Source organism: Crocodylus siamensis, chromosome 7, assembly GCF_052110815.1.
Source record: "Crocodylus siamensis isolate JL-2025a chromosome 7, ASM5211081v1, whole genome shotgun sequence".
Classification (NCBI taxonomy): domain Eukaryota; kingdom Metazoa; phylum Chordata; order Crocodylia; family Crocodylidae; genus Crocodylus; species Crocodylus siamensis.
Genome location: NC_143401.1, coordinates 26,433,250 through 26,453,901, shown reverse-complemented (window position 1 = coordinate 26,453,901; position 20,652 = coordinate 26,433,250). Strand labels below are relative to the sequence as shown.

At 43.3% G+C, this 20,652-nt stretch overlaps 1 protein-coding gene across 4 annotated transcripts in view; it reads right to left on the bottom strand.

The window, feature by feature from the left end:
- Positions 1 to 20,652, bottom strand: part of ADK (adenosine kinase) — a 577,699-nt gene that overhangs the window by 529,149 nt on the left and 27,898 nt on the right. For 3 of the 4 annotated variants that reach the window (XM_090058441.1, XM_090058440.1, XM_090058439.1), the window contains exon 2: positions 15,878 to 15,952. The exons of the other annotated variant lie outside the window; for it this stretch is intronic. In XM_090058441.1, coding sequence (XP_089914567.1) covers positions 15,878 to 15,952 — 75 coding nt within the window. The remainder of the gene's footprint in view (positions 1 to 15,877; positions 15,953 to 20,652) is intronic. 4 annotated transcript variants of the gene reach the window in all.

The window sequence follows — 20,652 nt, the reverse complement described above, 5'->3', positions numbered from 1 at the left end:
TCACAGAAGCTCTGTTTTTTAACAAAAGAGCTCTTACTTGTTTCATTATGAAGACAAGGGGAAATATGTGTTTTAGTAGTTTGAAACAATTTTTAAACATCTGTTTTAGTGATATTGTGAATATCACATTAAATATGAAAGTTAAGAGTAATTAAATTTAGAATGTTTGCTTTTTATCCATTTTGGACATGGAAAACTGGCTTGATGATATGCTTTACAAATACCGTGAAAAAAATAATCAAGAAAAATGTTTTACTTCTGATTTTATTTAATCAGTTTTTAATGTTAGAAAACTTTGAGCTGAAACTATCTATGCATCCCTTCACATTGTGTGCAAAAGAAAATAGAAAATTAACTGCTTAAGAACAAGTTTTCTACTTTAAAAGGTAGGAAAAAATAGCAAATGTTCCATTGCATTAAAAGAATAAAAACCCCTCTATATGCAATATATTTGAGGCTACCATGTGGAGGTATGTATTTCCTGAAAATTAAGTAACTGATGTATAAACAATAATAAAGACAAAATTATAAAATTTAAAACATTTCACATTTACTGACATTCTACGCCCTGTTGCAATTTACAAACAACTACATAAAAGCACCCCCAAAATGATTTCTCAACTTCAGGATGGCCCAAAAGATTAAAAAACCAGAAAAGAACGGCCCATACAAAGGTTGATCTTTCCATATACTCCTTTATAAGATGCCTATCTGAAGCCCTCGTATTATTCATTACCACCACAGTTTTGGCAGTGCACAAGCAGCCACAATTACGTTTACAAACTTTTCTAAGCACATTAGTGATGAAAGGCTCCTCTCATGCATAAGTATATAAACTGTTAATAATTTATTAATGTATTTATTTATGAAACATTATTAATATCAATACTTTGATTTAATAAATATAATGCTAACATATTTATACATTTTATAAAATTAAAGGTTTACTCTATCCTGAATATTAGAAAATTCAGTCTGGAACATGCGCAGTTGTCAGTCTGGGATTAAGAAGGCAATGGATCCACGTTGCAAGGCACCCTTCAAAAAGGAAGCGGCACAGCTTTCAGGTCAACTATAAATAGGAATTTTTAGTAAGCACTATCAGCATGTTCTGCACTAATGAAAACAGACCTGAACTTAAAAACAAAAAAAATACACCAGGGTGCTAGTCCACCTCTTCAGTACCCAAAGGACTGCCAACACATCCAAGATCTTAGTTTGACTCTATTTCTCAGAGTTTCTGAGCTTTTGTCCATTTAAAACTACTAACACAAATTCCACTTCTCAAACCCCATGCCTTGCTTGATTCAGAGGCTCCATGGAAAAGTCCCTCTACTCCTAACAGTCCTTTCACACCTACACTCTGCTGCCTGCCCCAGAGTTACCCTGCTCCAAGGCTCACACAGAAACCAACCCACCAGGGTTCCTTGTAGACTTCCTAATCCCTGAAGATTTCCCCTTCATCAGGCTACTTGCTGCTTTTATATGAACCTAAACTTTGGCTCTTCAATCTCAGCTGGGATTTTATTAGATAATGCCAACTTTCTGTAGACAGCCTGCATCCTGTAATAAAACTACAATTTAATTTAATGATATTACGTTCCCATTTTTGATGGCACAGTTTGAATGAACTGATTAAATCTTACCTTCTCCTAGTGACAAATATATTGTGGAGGAGTAACAGGGGAATATTTGCCTACTTACAGTTTAACATGGACAACAAGCTGTTGGCAACCAATGTACAATTTTTTTACTTCCATCACAACAACCAGCCTAGGACCATGACTACATAAGAAAATTTAATTGTAAAACTTCTGTCATATAGCTTCCAGTACTGCAATACCCATATCATGTGCACACTTGACCACCACACATTTTAACAAAAAAGATTGTTTCAGCAGAAGCCATTACCATCATCTCCCACACAGCCATACCACCTATGGAACAACATACTGTAGGATGTCAGCATTATGCACAGGGATTTCCTGAATCAGGTTTAAGTTCCCACATATACCTTTCCTTCTATTTTACATAGGTCTCTTCTCCAAAAACTCATATATTTTCTCACTCTTCCCCAGAAATGTGAATCATGAACTTTTGTTAGATTTAAAGACAATAATTATTTTACACTTGTACAGCTTGTTGCAGTGAAAGCAAGACAACCAAGGGGCAAATCACACAAAATCCCTTTAACTGATCAGTTGCATGTAGTCAAACAGTGTTTCTGGGACCGTACGCTGAGCAACAAATGGTCATCATCCAGGTGTCAAGGCCAATAGTACAAGATTGTGATCTTGGACAAAATGCAGAAAAACAAACAGATCTGATATAATGGACTTCTGTAACTGCAACTGGACGAGAGATTGCGTGCAGAATGAGGATATGCACACCCTTACACAAATACTTACAGATTATGTTTCACTGACAAATAAAATGTTGGCTAGTTGGGGAAAATAAGGGATGCTCAAATCTTCAGAAAATTAGAATTTTTAAAATTAAAATATAATTAGTGGGAACAATTTTCCAGGACAAAAGTGTTCCTATTATTAAGGCTGCAATGCCAGTGACAATTTGTGGGGATTTAACCTACACTGTTTTTCTGGTTGATGAAACAATATACCAAGTATTTAGTGAGCAGCAAAGAAAGATGTATCTGGTCTTTGAACAGTTGTAGGATGGCTGTTGAATGTGCTTTTGATACACAGAGAGGACACAGGAAATAACCCTGATTAGGGTCGATCTCAGTGAGCCAAATATCCCTATTGTTATTGCTTTGCCAATATTATGCAAAAATACAATTTGCAGCAAAGTGTACCTGTAAGTGGAACACTGAGATGGAAACATGATTCACTGATTTCAAACAGTCAGACACAGACACAAAAGAAGTTATAGGAACCAACTGAGATGCTGTACAGCAGAAGTGTCAAAGACAGGACCAGCAGAACCCTACCACTTGGCCCCTCCCCATGATGGCCAGGTGGTGGGGAGGGGGCATGTCTCAGGTTAGACCTATGCGCTTGTGTTACATGCCTAGGGAACACCCAGAGACAGTCTGCAGACCTGATTCAGCCCAAGGACAGGACCAGCACCACTTATCCAGCCTGCAGGGCATGGCAAGTTTGACATAGTTGCTGTACAGTTAAAGGAGACTCTAAAAGATCACTTTCATGCACTGTTGTAGTAAGGCACTGAGCTCTGTTTATGTACTACTTAAAACTAATCGGCTTGAATATGGATTTTCAATTATCTATAAGTGATTTTTAAGGATTTGGTGCAAAAATTGCTCATTTGGGCTGTAATAAAATTTAAGACTTGGTAAATAAATCATGCTTTTGGGGGGAAAATATTTCATTGTACAGTAACAAACAGGGAATACTTAAATACTCAGATTTATTAAACAGCTTATTTGGAACACACCCACACCAACCACCACCAGGTCCCAACTGGTTCTACATTAAATCACAGAACTGTTTACATATATCCACAGCAGTTCCCTCACAAAAACAAAAATATATTGTTTTTCATTGTCCAAGTAATTCCTCTTTCTGATTAAGGTCAGTCTCTGAGCAGGTATGCTGTGGACAATTCAAAGATACATCCAGCAGGCACAGTGGATAAACAAAGAATACAACATTATTAATGTTAACAGAAAGGAAAGGAAAAAATTTCCATAAAAGTAAATAGAGGGACAGACTACCTTTGGGACAGCTTCAAGATTGCTCCATAGTTCTCAGCATGGTAAGCAGTATGTAGAATGCTGTCAAAAGCCTAGGGCAGGAGTTGGCAACCTATGGCCCCTGGGTTAATTCCAGCCCACGAAGAAGCTGAAACCAGCCTGGGAAGATCTAACTTGACCTGGGGAAGCATAGAGGTTCAGGCATCTCAAAACTGCACTGAACTCATTCTTTCCACAGCCCCCTCCTCAACAACCTTCCCTACCGCTCTCTTGTACCTGCACTTACCTAGCTAGAGAGGGACCAGATATCTGCAGTGAAGGACATATCTGTTTGAGCCCTCCAGGGGTAGAGATTTGCAGCTGTGGCAACAAGACAAAACACAAGCTCTGGCCCAGGGCTGCAAAATGTTGTGAACCCCCTGAGTCTAAAGCCATAAGGGAAAAAGATTGTATATACAGTATCCCAAGCTCTAAGTTAAAAAAAAAAAAATCAATATTGCTAAGCTAGTCAGGCAGTTGTAATTATAGTTCTCCTGACTGCTGGAGAATTCATTATTGAGGATCTCAAAGGCAGAGAATTACAGCTGCTTGCACCCATTTGCGATTATCCCCTTATGTAGACAGTGCTGTCAACAATGATGCCAGCAGCACCTAGTCTCCTGCAGTTACAACTGAAATAAGACTGCCCTTCCTAGAAATATTATCTTGACTATTACTGAGATTGTGCCAGAGGACAAAAGGATAGTTGGGGCTAGGTAAACACAGAGCACCCCAAAACAGTGGGGCAGGACCAGCTCTACAAGCCAACGTAAGGTAACCCTCTTGAGGCCCCAGCAAAATCTCTCAAATTCTAAGTCTCAAATTCAAAAAGAGCCTGACAGCAAGTCTTTTAGACTTGGGCAACTGAACCAGATAAACCCAAGGCACTTTTTTTTGCAACATTTACTCAACAGATTTGCTCAAATATTTCATAATCTGATTGGCCATGTATTGGATTGGTTATTTGCTATAACCCTGGTACTCACACCTGTTTCAGTTAATGTTTCCTTTTGTGATTAACTGATTTAGGTTAGTGGAAATTCCATTTTGCCGCTACACCCAATGGCTATCAACTTACTGTAGGATTCCCTTATTTGAGTACCAGAACACATTTGTGATTTCCCAAGTCAGTTCCTCTATTCTCTGGACACCTGCATACAGCCACCATTTTTTAAGAACAAGGGGAGGTTGGAGCTTAAGCATAAGAAAGAAAACACAACCCATACATTCTTTTTTAAATATTTTTTCTTACTGGACTGAATCTCTTAGCCAGAACTAGGCATATAGTGTAGCCTGACTGCCTCTCCTTGTCTTCATCTCCTACAATGGTGCTTGTCAATGAGTTTTCTGTTGCTGATTTCTGCTGAGATTCCCTCTTCTGAATCTTCTGTCACTATCTGGGTACTGGTAAGGATAAAGCCAAACACGGTCAACAGATTCAGTTAGTGGGAAGGGTAATGGGTGGCAATCTGAGACTTTCGTCTGGCATTGCTTCTCATCTCAGTTGTATCCAAGCTCTTCTATCCTCTCTGCAATGTCCATCTTTATTCCTGCACTTGTTTTGCACATAGCCTTAAATGGTCAGACTGACCCAGGGCTTCTTTTCTGATCCATACTGCAGTCCAATGTCTACCTGAAGTTCTGTCTTTGCACAAACATGCCTGACTGCTTACAAAAGATGGCCTAGCTTAATGGAAAGGAAATCGCACCACATACTTCCCAGTCAAGGTGACCCCTTAGGCAGCAACTTTCAAAACTGTGATCAGAGTTCTGCTGGGAAGGACAGAAGTGTTGCGGGAATGTTGCTGATGGGCTATTAACCAGCAAATAATGCAGCATCCACAATGGCATTTTATTGGCTTAATAACGCTCGCAGAGGACTCGCACGATTCAGGAAGATGGTTTACTTCTACCTACAGGACTAAAAACTGGTTGGTGGACAAGGAACAAGCATGGCTACATCACCTTTAGCCAGGAAAATATTATAATGCAAAACCAGCCTAAGCTCTCTTGCATCCCAGCGAACAGCTAAATTAAATCTTTGTAACACTTTTGTTTTACCAATCCCCAGTACATTTCTCTCATTGCTGAGAGAGTATCCATCACTGCTGTGCAGCAAGTTCTGCAACAATTGTTATAGCAGTAATAAGAGGATTTGGGGGGGGATTAATAAAACTTCTGGAGATTTGATGCAAATGTTATTGCATGGCACTATATGAGAATGGTGTGGAGTTTTGTTTTGGTTTTGGTTGTTTTTTTGCAGGGGGGTAGGGTATCATTACTTACAATATTTGGGGCCCTTTTCATCAGGCATCAAAATGTTCATACATATTCAAAAATAAATCATTCTTTTATTCTAAAGCAGTCTTGCTCTTGCCTAAGTCATGTCATTCTGATTTCTTTTCAAACTTACTACAAACAGAACTTTAAAATACAAAACACAATGAAACAATTTGTTTCACAAAAATATAAGTTAAATACCAGAAGGGAACTTTCACAGAAAAAACACAAGAAATATGAAGTAGATGGATGAAGAAAACAAGTAGTCAAGAAAAGTAAACTTGTAAATGTTCTTCAGTCAAGGTTGAGAAATGGATTTGAGTCCAACAATTCTATTAACTACTAATGGTATGAAATGGAGAGAACACTGAATATTAATCAATTCTATACAACAGAAAGCCAAATTATGAAAATGGCACTTTGAAGGATAGGCCTAAACCCATTTGTTACTTGCTAAATGGGGAAAAACCCCACTTTGCAGGGGAAAAATCCCCACTTTGGCAGCTGGAAGGAATGGGACTCATACGGAAGGATTGTTAGAAATATTATTAAAAATGCATTATCAATAGCAGATTTAGAAAAAAAAACACAGCTGCTAGCCCTCCTTGTCTCCTTAATGGGAGAGAGAAGCGGGGGGTTGGAAATTGAAGGGAAAACCACCAAAGGCCCTTTGTACTAAGGTATCACTCTCTCTCTGTTCTGCAAATTTACTATCTCTTTGTTACACTAAATCACACTTTCTTTCATGACCCACACATTCTTAGGCTAAGATAAGAGCAAATGCCATTTTAGCCTTCAGGTTGAACCTTGAGTAACCTTGGATCCCATCTACGCACGCGTGATAACCTAATGCATATTAAGCCTATCCGCCCCGCATACTTAAGTAGTTAATTATAATGCACATGGGACGTATGAAGCGACATGTTTACATATATGTTTGTATGAACCGGAAATGAGTTGTAAAAGTTCCTCCTTCTGCACAGGAGAGAGGTGATAAAAGCCTGCTAATGATTGTGCCCGGGTGCAGAGTGATTGATCTTTTGTCTCTCTCTCTGACCCTATTTGCAAATATATACCTTTTGTGTTGCTAATAAAATGTGTCTGTAGCTGAAGGTTTTTTTTTTCCGCCTCCCGAGAAACGAACCACGATTTTAATTCAATAATTGGCGCCCAACGTGGGGCTTCTCGAGGACTACCCCGGAATTCAGTGACGGAGCACCTCCGGTACCAGGGGTTTGTGCGCACCGAGCCGACTTTGGACTCGCCCTGGTATTTGAGGTTTAAGTCCGAATATCCGGGAAGTTAAAGGAAGTATCCTATGTAAATTCTGAGTTTCTGGAGAGGCAGACACACTTTGGAATTTGGATCGAGATCTCTCGGGTATCTGAGTGAGTATACGAATTCCCTTTGCCCAATCTGGTGTACGGATCTAAAACAAAGGATGTGTAAGTTTGCTGAGAAATTCTAGGCTTAGCTCTCATTGTAAATCATCTGTTGTTGAGATCTTTTTGGTATTTGGTGTGCCTTGAGCGCATTTTTGTGGGCAAATGGGTACGAGTAGCTCTTGTGTAGAAAACAATATTGATACCCCTCTAAAAGTCTTATTACGTCATTTTAATAAATTTGCAAAGCCGGCCGATTATGGAATAAAAATGAAAAAAGGTGATTTAACTAAGTTTTGTCAACTCGAGTGGCCAACATTTGGGGTCCACTGGACCCCGAAAGGATCCTTTGTGTTAAAAGAAGTGCTAGCTATCCATGAAATTGTTATGCAAAATGGGTATTGGAATCAGTTTCCTTATATTGATTGTTGGTTGTGGGTGGTTCAAAATCAGCCACCTTGGATTAAGAATTACTTAGCAAAGTCTCATGTGATGCTTGTTAAGAAAAAGGCTCGGGGGGGCCGCCTGTACTTCCTGAGTCTAATGAGGGGGGGGATTCTGAATTGGCTAAGTACCGGACCCGTGCTCCGGTTGCCCTGTCGGGTAGCGAAGATGAGTCAGACACCTCCTCGGCATCCAGTCCTTCTGCACCACCGCCCCCTCCCTTCGAGAGACCACCACCGACGTACCAATGCATACCTAATGAGTTAGAGTGTGAGCCTCAGCCAAGTGCCTCATCTGAATCAGGAAATAAGGGTTATTATTTGCGCAAGCCTGTAGAGTCACAGCCGGTGTTGAACTGTCCGATGCGAGAGGTTATTGGGGAAGGAGGCACTGCAACTTTTGTCTACACCCCATTTAGCACTTCAGATTTATTTAACTGGAAGAATCAGAGCCCCTCTTTTCGTGAAGACCCTGAAAAGATGAGGGATTTGTTTCGATCTATTGGGCAGACTCATCGACCCACTTGGGCTGATGTCCAGATGATGCTCCAGACCCTCCTAACCCCGGAGGAGAGGAGATTAGTGTTAGGTACAGCAGAGCGTATTGCGGCAGCCAGAGTTGAGTCAGAGGGTGCTGCTGGTCGTACTCTGCGTGATACCTGCCCTGTAGAAGAGCCGAGATGGGACAATCATACTGCAGAGGGCAGAGAGTTGAGTGCACGGTATTTGGGAATTATAGTGGAAGCAATGGGAAAGGCAGTGCCTCGGATTACCAATCTGTCTAAATTGTATGAGGTGAGACAGGGAAGAGAGGAGGATCCCTCAGCTTTCCTTGGGAGGCTGTATGAGGCGTTTCGCAGGTTTTCGGATCTGGATCCAGAAGCCCCAGATAACCAGCGCATGGTAAATCTTATGTTTATTGGTCAATCTGCTGCTGATATCCATAAGAAGTTACAGAAAACTGAGGGAGGTGCTGGGAAACCGATTTCAGAGCTGGTGGAAATTGCATATAAGGTGTATGGGAATCGTGAGCAAGTGCAGGAGCACAAGGAGGATAAAAAGGCTCAGCGACAGATGGCAGCACTAGCAGCTGCTATAACTGGAGGGAACCCTGGAAAGGCTGGGATACAGAAGAGGAAGGGAGAAAGAGTGGGAGCAGATGTTTGTGCTTATTGCAAGGAGAAAGGACACTGGAAGAGAGAATGCCCGAAGTTGAAGGAGAAGAGAGAGGGGGAACCGAGAGGTCACCTCATGCGGGCAGAAGACAAGGGTGAGGATTCAGAATGAAGGGGACAGGGATCTAAGACCACTACCCTTCGGGTTGGAGCCCGAGAAGATCCCATGGTAACCATTAGGGTTGGTGGCAAAAACTTTGAAGCCTTGGTGGATACTGGGGCTACATTTTCAATGATTCCAGAAAAACCCCCCCGTGCAGGAACTAGTGAACAGCATGTACTTGTAGAAGGGATTGAGGGAATGCAAACTCGACTCCCTGTTTGTAAACCACTCCTCACCAAGGTGGGAGACCATTTGCTCGAGCACTCCTTTGTGTATTCTCCAAGTTGCCCGGTTGCACTCCTTGGGCGGGACTTACTCACAAAATTGCAAGCTGAGATCTTTTTCAGAGACGATCAGATGGTGGTCCAGCTACCTGTCAAGCAGAGCTCGAACTATCAGATGGCTCTCCTGGAGGACCGACGCCCTGCAGTAAGTCCAGAAGATCACATGACTGGAGTAGACCCCTCAGTATGGGCTGATGGAACCCCTGCGCGAGCTAAGTTCGTCTCCCCGGTAAGGATCGTACTCAAGGATGGGGAGGGGCCCGTTCGGGTAAAGCAGTACCCACTCAGCCGAGCGGCCAGAGCTGGACTCAAGCCGTTAATAGAGAAATACAAGAGGTACGGATGGCTAGTGGAAGGGTCTTCACCCTATAACACCCCCATTCTTGGAGTGCCAAAGGCAGATGGGGTCTCATACAGACTGGTCCAAGACTTACGGGCAGTAAATAAGAAAGTCCTTTCAGACCATCCTGTAGTCCCGAACCCTCACACGATTTTGACACAAGTACCGGGGGAAGCTGAAATATTTTCAGTGCTAGATTTGAAAGATGCTTCCTTCTCTATTCCTCTTCACCGAGAGAGTCAAAAATTGTTTGCTTTTGAATGGGAGGATCCAGATACTTTCCATAAAGCCCAACTCATGTGGACAGTTCTTCCACAAGGATTTATAGCAGCCCCCCATATTTTCGGACTTGCCCTTCAGAAGGACTTGGGGGAATGGAAGGGATCACACCCTGCAGTGACTCTCCTCCAGTATGTGGATGACCTGCTAGTTGCAAGCCCAAACTTGCAGCTCTGCGAGGAAGCCACCAGGTCACTCCTAAACACTCTGGGAAAAAAAGGATATAAAGTCTCTAGAGAAAAAGCCCAAATATGTCAGCCTGAAGTCACATTTTTGGGATATAAGCTCTCAAAAGGAGTCAGAGCCCTGAGTGCAGATCGCATACAGGTGATTCAAGGTCTAACCCCACCTATGTCACCCAAGGAGCTGCGGGCATTCCTAGGGCTAACTGGGTTCTGTCGACTATGGATACCAGATTACGGTGGGAAGGCTAGACCACTGTATGAATCCCTGACTAAGGAGAGTCTCACTAAATGGAAATGGAATAAAGAAATGCAGCATGCTTTTGATCTGCTGAAGGCAGCATTAACCCAGCCCCAGCCTTAGCCATCCCAAACAGTAAAAAGCCATATCGACTGTATGTTCATGAGAATCGAGGGGTTGCATCAGGGGTGCTGACACAGCCATCGGGCCCGACCTGGAGACCCGTGGGATATTATTCAAAGGTTCTAGATCCAGTTGCACTCGGGTGGCCAGCCTGTCTTCGGGCTGTGGCAGCCACAGCAGTGGTTGTTGAAGAAGCCCAGAAGATAGTCATGGGTGCGGATATGGAAATACTCACTCCTCATGGAGTTCCCCAGATCCTAGGGACTGAGGGAGGGAAATTTCTTAACCCCTCCAGACAATCACGGTATGAGATATTTTTGCTCTCTAATCCAGGACTTACTTTCAAACATACTACAGCCTTAAACCCTGCAACCTTGCTGCCAGAGCCAGGGCAACCGACGCATGACTGCCTTGAGGTCCTGAATCAGACCACGCAGGTGCGACCTGATCTTGCTGAGGACCCAATTGAAGACCCAGATGTTGAATACTTTGTGGACGGCTCCAGCTCTGTCATCGATGGAAAAAGACGAACAGGATGTGCAGTGGTAACCTTGGATAAGGTAGTATGGAGGGAGTCATTGCCGAGCTCATGGTCGGCACAGGCCGCGGAACTCACTGCGCTCACCCGAGCATTACAGCTGGGGACAGACCAGCGAGTTAATATATACACTGACTCTCGCTATGCTTTTTCTACAGTCCATGCGCACGGACTATTGTGGAAAGAAAGGGGTTTCATTACTGCCTCTGGGAATAAGATTGCTAATGGCCCCCAGATTATCAAACTACTAGAGGCACTCCACCAGCCTAAAGAGGTAGCAGTCATTCATGTGCGGGCCCATGGGAAGGCTGCTGAGAAAAAGCATAAGCTTGGAAATGCAAAGGCTGATGCAGCAGCAAAGGAAGCTGCATTTATTGGGGGAGAAGCGGAAGAGGTATCCAAGCAGGCCATGTCCCATGCCATATGGCCATACGTTCAGGATTTAGTCCCACAGTATTCCCCTGAAGAAGATAAAATTGCACAGAAAGCTTGTGCAGAAAAGAACTCCCAGGGGTGGTGGATAGTACCAGGAGGGAAAGTCATGATACCCAGGCCATTGCTTCGGGAGATGCTGCAACAGCTCCATGCAAGAACCCATATGGGAGGTTTGGCCATGGGTGATCTAGTGATCCGCCAAGCAGTAGCCCCAGGGCTATATGTAGAAGCTCAGCGCATTGCTACCAAGTGCATTACATGCCAGAAAGTAAACCCTCGAAGGAAACCCCCTGTGCCAATGGGAGGTAGACCCTGGGCAGCGTACCCTGGACAGGCATGGCAGATTGATTTTGCCGAGCTCCCACGGTCTGGACATCACGGGTTCTTACTTGTCATGGTAGACCAGCTCTCTGGTTGGGTCGAGGCTTGGCCCACCAGGACTGCCACTGCAGCTACAGTAGTGAAGTATTTGTTACAGGAGATCATTCCCCGGTATTCCCCCTGCCTGAGTCCATCGAGTCGGATCAAGGACAACACTTTGTGGGAAAAGTGGTTCAAGAAGTCGCACAAGCTCTCAAGGTTACTTGGAAACTACACACACCATGGAGACCACAGAGTTCAGGACAAGTGGAACGCATGAATAGAACTTTAAAGACTTTGCTCACCAAAATCTGTATTGAAACACGCCTTAAGTGGCCTCAAGCATTGCCGCTAGCTCTTACTTGCATTCGAAACACTCCCCGACGGGGCCTCAAATTGACCCCATATGAAATTATGTTTGGCAAGCCGCCTCGAGTCTTACCTCCTGGGATGCGAGAGAATGTAACTTTTGAATTAGGTAATAGTGAGCTTCATACATATGTTATTGCCTTGCAGTCTGTCTTGTTTTCTCTTCACAGGTATGCAGCCTCCTTTCAGCGTCTGCCTTTAGATGTACCAGTACATGACTTCTCCCCGGGAGACTGGGTCTTGGTGCAGCGGTGGAAAAAGGAGCCTTTGACTGAGAGGTGGAGTGGCCCTTTCCAGGTACTTCTAACAACCCACACCGCTGTAAAGATTACTGGCCATGATCGTTGGATACACCATACCCGTGTGAAACGACATCCACAAGCGTCAGAGGACAACATCTCCCAAGACGAACTCACTCCGGAAGCTGAGTCGTCTTCGGAACAAGAAGCCAGCAAGTGGAGCTGTGAACCTACTGGTGATCTCCAAGTGCGCCTGAGACGGCTTAATCAAAGCTCAGAAAATTAGACAAGGAAGTAAAAGGGAAAATATGGTGGGAATCTTAATGTGCCTTGTTGTTATCTGCATAATGAAAGAAGCAGAATTGACCAGCCTTAACCGCTGGCTCACACCCTCGCTTTCCCAAATTGCTCCCCCAGGGACAAATTTGTATGTTGATATGATGGAAAGAATTGCAGGTACTTTTAATCTTACCAACTGCTGGGCCTGTGGGGGGCTTCGGGAGGCCGGAGGCCAGTGGCCTTGGAGGGCTTTTCCTTTGGCCCCGAAATGGCTAGTAAGTAGTAAGGCAGATGTTAAAAGTACTAGTCAAAAATGGGATGAGAACCACAGTTGGGAACTTCCCCAAGTGGCGTTAGGAGAGTATTGCATCAGTAATAATGGTACAGGAAAAAGGTTGGGACACAGCCGTTGCATATGGACTTTAAAAGTAAGGTGGATGAACCTTACAAGATTAGAACGGCTTTATTATCCTAATAGCCCAGGGTATAATCGGCTAGTGTGGCAGCATCCCAATGGAACAATTGTGTGGTTTAATAAGTATTGGAGTGCCACAAATCAAAGTGATGATCGGACAGATTGTACAGACAAGAACCAGGATGGGCTATGGGAATGTTCCATGAAAGGAGGCCACGCAGTTGCTAGTCCTTTGGGTCCAGAAGGAGGCTTGGGGTTTCCCGAGATGCCCTATGGTTGGGCCCCTCCAAATGCCACCAATAGAGAAAATAGGGCCTTAAGAGGATACTATTGGATTTGCGGAAGACGGGCCTATACAATACTACCACAGGGGTGGACAGGAACTTGCTATATGGGAGTAATTGTACCAGCTTTCTTTTTGTTACCGTCTGAGGTTGGAAATAAGCTGGGAGTCTCTTTGTATGATGATTGGAAAAGGGCCAAGAGAAGTATTGATGTAAGTTTGACACAGGGTAGCTCCCAAAAGTGGAAGGAGGATGAGTGGCCTCCTCAGAGGATTATTGAGTATTATGGACCAGCTACATGGGCTAATGATGGGAGTTGGGGATACCGGACACCAATATATATGCTGAATAGAATCATCCGGTTGCAGGCAGTCTTGGAAGTAATTACTAACCAGACCGCCACTGCTCTCGAGTTATTGGCCCGACAAAGTTCTCAGATGAGAGCAGCCGTATACCAAAATCGGATGGCCTTAGACTATTTACTTGCAGAGGAAGGCGGAGTCTGCGGAAAGCTCAACCTTTCTAATTGTTGCCTCCAAATAGATGACAACGGGAAAGCAGTCTTAGAGATTGCCGAAGAGATTAGAAAAATAGCCCATGTACCAATACAAACGTGGGAAACCACATGGAATAAGGACTGGTGGTTTCAATTATTTGGAGGACCCTGGTGGAAAAAGGTAGGGTTTGTGCTTTTGTGTGCTCTAACTGGTTTGATTTTTATCCCTTGCCTTATTCCTTGTCTCACTAGATTGATAACCACCACGGTAGAAGGAATGCAGGTCGCAGCAGTCCCTCTAAAAGCACAGACTGCTGCAAAGGTCATGGTCCTCAGAAAAATTCCTCGTAATTATCTTGATATGCCCGAATGAAGTAAAGATCAGAAAGCATCTCGAGGGGGGATATTGTTAGAAATATTATTAAAAATGCATTATCAATAGCAGATTTAGAAAAAAAAACACAGCTGCTAGCCCTCCTCGTCTCCTTAATGGGAGAGAGAAGCGGGGGGTTGGAAATTGAAGGGAAAACCACCAAAGGCCCTTTGTACTAAGGTATCACTCTCTCTCTGTTCTGCAAATTTACTATCTCTTTGTTACACTAAATCACACTTTCTTTCATGACCCACACATTCTTAGGCTAAGATAAGAGCAAATGCCATTTTAGCCTTCAGGTTGAACCTTGAGTAACCTTGGATCCCATCTACGCACGCGTGATAACCTAATGCATATTAAGCCTATCCGCCCCGCATACTTAAGTAGTTAATTATAATGCACATGGGACGTATGAAGCGACATGTTTACATATATGTTTGTATGAACCGGAAATGAGTTGTAAAAGTTCCTCCTTCTGCACACGTGGTCAGGAGAGAGGGGATAAAAGCCTGCTAATGATTGTGCCCGGGGGCAGAGTGATTGATCTTTTGTCTCTCTCTCTGACCCTATTTGCAAATATATACCTTTTGTGTTGCTAATAAAGTGTGTCTGTAGCTGAAGGGTTTTTTTTCCGCCTCCCGAGAAACGAACCACGATTTTAATTCAATAGGATCAAAACCTGTGACAGTTTCATGCCAGAGGTAATGCTAGAGTGGCAGGGCTGTTCTTGGGATTTTCATAGTTCTGTTAATACATTAAAACTAAAAACAAAGATACAGGCAGAACAAAAGCCATTAAGAAATATGAAGCAGCTCTTGAGAGGGAACAAAAAGTTAAGCTCAGAAAATATTGTACTATATTAGGAGTAATGCATGAAGCAAAAACTACCATTGTGTATACAAACTGCTTAAGCAAGCCTAGGAACCTTAGAACAAGCTGAGGAATCAGAAGGAACCAATGAAGAACAAACTAACAAAAAAACCGATGGAGTTCAGAAAATATAAAACCTAAAGGCCAAGGGAAGAAAGCATGTGCAGCTTAGATTAGATAAACAATAGTTTCCTGAAATACCCATATGGATGTTTTAAAGCAGGAGTGGCTAACCTGCAGCACGGGTGCCATAGGCAGCCTCCATGTGTGGCACGCAGCAGATCAGGGAGGGAGCAGGCCACACAGGTAGACGGAGCAGGGAGCACAAGGCTCAGAGTAGAAAGCAGAGTAGCAGACCATGAAGAGGAAGGAGTTTGGAGTGGCACTTAGGTAGGGCGTGAAGATAATTTGTGGCAGGACTACCAAAAAGGTTTATCCACCACCATTTGTAAAGGATACAGCAACTGCTGCCAGTGAACAAAGACAAAAGAAGGTCAGAGCCAGGGGGCTGAAAATCAGTTTAATAATACACTACTAGTCTCTTCCAGGACACACAACACCTTCAGAAAGACTAAATTAAGAGCTTAACTTTAAGCAGGTTTTTTACATCTGTGTTAATTAAATATCAGTAACGTTAATAAGTTATTTAATGTGAAAAATCTTAAGACTTACTTGTCAAGGAAGTCCTTGTCCACTACTGCACAAATGTCAAGAAGAGGATTTCCCATCCCAAAAAGGACATTTTCACTACAAAAGAACCAGTATTAAAAAATTAGTTTCATGTTTCTAATTTTATTATAAACACTAAAGTAAATAAGAAACAAATTAAAAATACTTCAGGGAACAAGACTGTTTCTTGAATACTTATATTAAAGGACAGAAATATTTAAGTTTTGTCCAGTTGAGAGCTGCACAGGTGACTTGATTCAAAAAGCCAAACCTGTAATCAGTGTTCTACACTGAATAGAAATCTCAAACAAGTTAGGTTCTGTATTCACTTAAGTAGCATTTCATTCAGATGAAGGATGAATACGGCATATCAACTGACGTGTCCACAGGGGTGTAGGGTGCACTTAGGTTCCATCCTCGGATTTTATAAAAGCGCAGTAGAAGATGAGATTGTAGAGTTCCATAACCAAGTTTAGTTGATAAAGTTGCTATCCAGGCAATAATACACTTAACCCTATAAAAAGGTTACAGTTAACAGCCAAACTGGCCTCGGCACTTCCACTTAGCTGGTCTCTTATAGTTTTTCTATAATGTGTGATACAATCCATGATGCCAAACAGTAGGTTCTGAATAGATATGAATAACCAGAGGAAATTATTATTATTAAAATATTTGATAAAGGCTAATGTCAAAAGTAGTATTCAGTGTAGTCCGACTGACAAAGTAGTAATACCAAGGAACTAAATACACGGCATAGAAACAAGCTGTTGTGAATGCAGCTGTTCCCAGTAGACTTTCTAAAACTAGATTCTAAGCTACCACATTGCTAACTAAACCAACACCTGCTGGCTCTTAATACCACCATGATCTAGCTACTCAAATCATAGCTGAAAACCTAATACAAAGAAGCCACAAAATAGGTCCCTTCCTCCCCACTAAATACTCACTTTTAGAGGTAGATAACACTCAAGAGAGATTGCCAACATATTGCCACAATATTTAAGGCTTAAAAACAGAATGCTCTGAAGTCAGTCAAAGCAACCTGACCTAACTATCTTTCATTCTGAGATCCTAGCTCAAATAAAAGTTAAGCTAAAATTGAGCTTCCACAGCAGCATTTCTAACCAATTTTAGGACCACGTATAAAAGGTACACAATTTCACTGATTCATCTGGCAAGCAAACCAAATGCATTTTACTATCTCCTACTCAGGACAATAAAAGCCAAAGAACTGAAGATGAAAACAACTAGGGAAATTTTAAAGATGGAAAAAAAAAACCCCAATAAAAAACTGCAAGTCCAGGAAGCAGCTCAGGCAGTTATTACTTCCCTCCACACTCTCCCATCCTAAACTGTTTGCAAATCCCCTTCCTTTTTTCCTTTTTTCCTACCTTATGCTGCTTTGTACCTCAAAATGGACATGAACACATGCCATTCTCCCCTAAAAACATTAATTATTTTCCCCAAACACATTCTGCCATCTTTCAAGTCAAACTGCACCACTTCTCCATCAAATGCAGTGAGAGTTGTTTCTACTCGGTGCCTTCATGCTTCCCCCAAATCTTGTCTTCTACCACCCACTTCAGGTCTCAATACAAAATCCTGCTAAGCCATTTAAGATAATATTACAAATACCTGCAATGATGTCCCTTTTCTCTATCAAATTCTCTCATTCTGCTGTCACTGTTGTCATGGTATATTTGAGCCAGGTCTATACCCCAAACTTTTTAGAAAGTATGTGCGCGAGAGTCAGGGTGTAGAGTGGTATAATTTGTGACCAACATAGCAAAAGCATGCAGTGTAGATGCACTTACACCAGCAAAACTGAGTTTCTGCCATCATAGCTTATTACATTATGGAAAGGGACAGGCAAACAAGACTGTACCAGGAAAAGTCCAGTTTTGCTGTTATAAGCTAAATCTCCAAAGGAAACGTTTACTAATGCAACTGTACCAGCATTCCTGCCTTGGGCCAAATGTTATTCTCCACCTTGCTCCAAGATCCCTACTACCCCCTAACTCTGTTTCTTGATCTGGTGCCAACGCTCCTCCTTAATGCCTCTTTCACACTGAGAAAGCTATTATATCCCTGATCGCCAAAAAAACAGTTCTTGCCTTAATCAATTATTACCTCTCTAGCTACCTCTGCTCCAAAATATCCAATTATACAACTGGCAAATATTGTTCCACGATATTCACTATTCATATTACAGCAGCACCTAGAGAATACCAGAAAATGAAAGCCTCCTTGGTAATGGGTGTTATAGGAGCATATAGTTCTGGCTCCAAATAAGGTAAGAGCAGGAGTCAGCAACGTTTTTGGGCAGAGTGCCAAAAATATCCACAACCTTGACTTGTTGGCATGCCAGGGCAAATGGCATGGGAGCCATGAGGGGCCCCATCTTTGTTGTGGCAGTGCAATCCCAGCCCCTTCCCAACTGTCTGCCCTAAGGTGCACATACCAAGCAAAATGCCTTCACATGCCATGCTCTGGCACCTGTGCCAGGGTTGCCTACCCCGGGTTAGAGTCTAAAAGGAGGAGATATACAAATGGGTGGGAGGAGGAGGTAGGCAGAGAAGTGACTGGCACAAAATCACACACAGCCGATCAATGGTACAGCTGGAATAGAGCGCAGGTCTCCTCACTCCCAGTCCAGTGTGCTCCATGCAGTAAATGACACTGAATGAATAATGGCTATGAGTTTGGTTTCAATATAGACATCTCAATGTTGAGATATCTTGCATTCTTAGCAAGAACAAAAATTAAGGTTGTAGTGCTAAAAACTTTATTTGGACTTGGCCAATATATAGAAGAATCAGGTAGGCAAGTATAATCTCTGGTAATTCTCAGCCTCCTCTTTGTTGCTTTCATTACTGATCATATTCTCCATCTGGACATTTTAACACTGGAAGCTCTTGGACTAATGTCCTCTTGGTTCTTCTCCTCCAGCACCCCCTGTAGAAAATCCTCCTGTCATACCATCTGGGTGTTACATTCTCTCACATTGCACGCCTTCACCCCTCCTTTTATTCCCTTCCTTTCTTTGAGAGAGCATAGTTCCACTTACCATTTCCATATCAATTCCTCCTACCTCTTTTCACTGACTTGTTTATATGTTCAGCCCCACATCTCAGTAAGAAATTCAGACATCATAAGCGTAATCACCTCAAAGCTTAACTCACAACTTTCCCATTCTCTCTTACCAGTGACACCACTAATAAGAACCATTCTGTCTTATTGGTGACACCACTAGTAAAGCACTGAAGTCCATACTCTGAGGATCATCTCCTATTCTCTTTTTTCCATTGTCTCTTAGATCCAATATATATTCAAAGCCATGCCATTTCTTTCTCCAAAATCATACTGAAAGTCTACAACATCAGATCCTACCATTTCAAACCCTAGCCTCTAACCCCTTCCGTAGCCACACCACACTCACACTGCCTCCTTCAGACTATTCGGATTGCTGCTGCTACCACTCCTTGTGCTGCCATTGCTACCAAGATAATTTCTCAACCAAATATCACTAAAGAAAATTCTCGTATCTTTCCACTGTCTCCCTTCCTTCACCACATCAGATTTAAGTATTACGTCTTCACCTTCAAAGCCCTATATCAGGGTAGACAAAAGACAGCACACCAGGGATTTTATCTGGCCCATATCCTCCCCCATATCACATATACCCACACACCCACAGCCCCCCACAAACCTATACCCCCACAATATACAAGAATAAAACTTCATTTTAATCTACTTTAATCAATCACCTCTATGTACACTACACAAACACGTGTAAACCAAGACAAAAATATATTTTGAAATCAAATTAATGAATGTTTTAGAGGTTCGCTTTTAGAATATAATTTGGTATTTTTCTGGTTCCGAGATAGCAAAACCCCGTGCTGAAAAGAGTACTTCCGGGGGGCAAAGGGAGGGACTTCTGGTGGCAAAGGTCAGGAGATAGGGGGCAGGACTTCCAATCACAAGATGGCAGCCAGGGGGCAGGGCACCTGTCAAGGCATGGGGCTACCCATGTGGCCCTCAACAGCTTGCCAAAACTGGGTAAAGCAGCCCTCCGCCCGACATAACTGCCCACCCCTGAACTAAAGCTGGTCAAATAAACTTTAGTTCAAGTGCTGCTGCCACCCTTTTCAATTTTTAAGTGTGGGGCACTTTTAACCGGCATGGAGCCGAGTGGGGCAAGGGGGGATGCAGGCTGTCTGCTGTGGGCTCTGGGCTCTCTGCTCTGCTGCCTTTGCCCCGAGGGCCCCACATCAGCCATGTGTACCCTGTCCACCCAGCAGCAGGAGGCACAACTCGCTGCCCTCACTGCTGCTGGGTGGGTAGGGGACATGAGGCCGATGCAAAGCCCCTGAGGCAAAGGCAGCAGGATGGAGAGCCCCGAGCTCACAGCAGGCAGCCTGCATCCACCTTGTGCACAAATCTGGGCAGCCACATGCCCTCCACCAAGGGTTGTGCACAGCGATGGGGAAGCACCTGCTTCCCCCACCCTCCCTGGACTAGCCACCTGTGGCTCCATCCTGCTCCCTGTGCTGAGTACTATTCACCACCCTGGCTGGGCAGCACTCCCAGCCCCTGCCCCACTCCCTTACCGTGGGGGCCTCAATCCCAGCACCCTTTGCCTTCCAGACTTACCTGCAGGGTGCTGTTCTCCAAACTGCCTGGCTACATTTCTGGCATGAATACAGCTCTGCACATGCATGTGACATCTGGGGGCCCCAGCCAAAAGGCATATTATATTTATCGGTGACATTAAT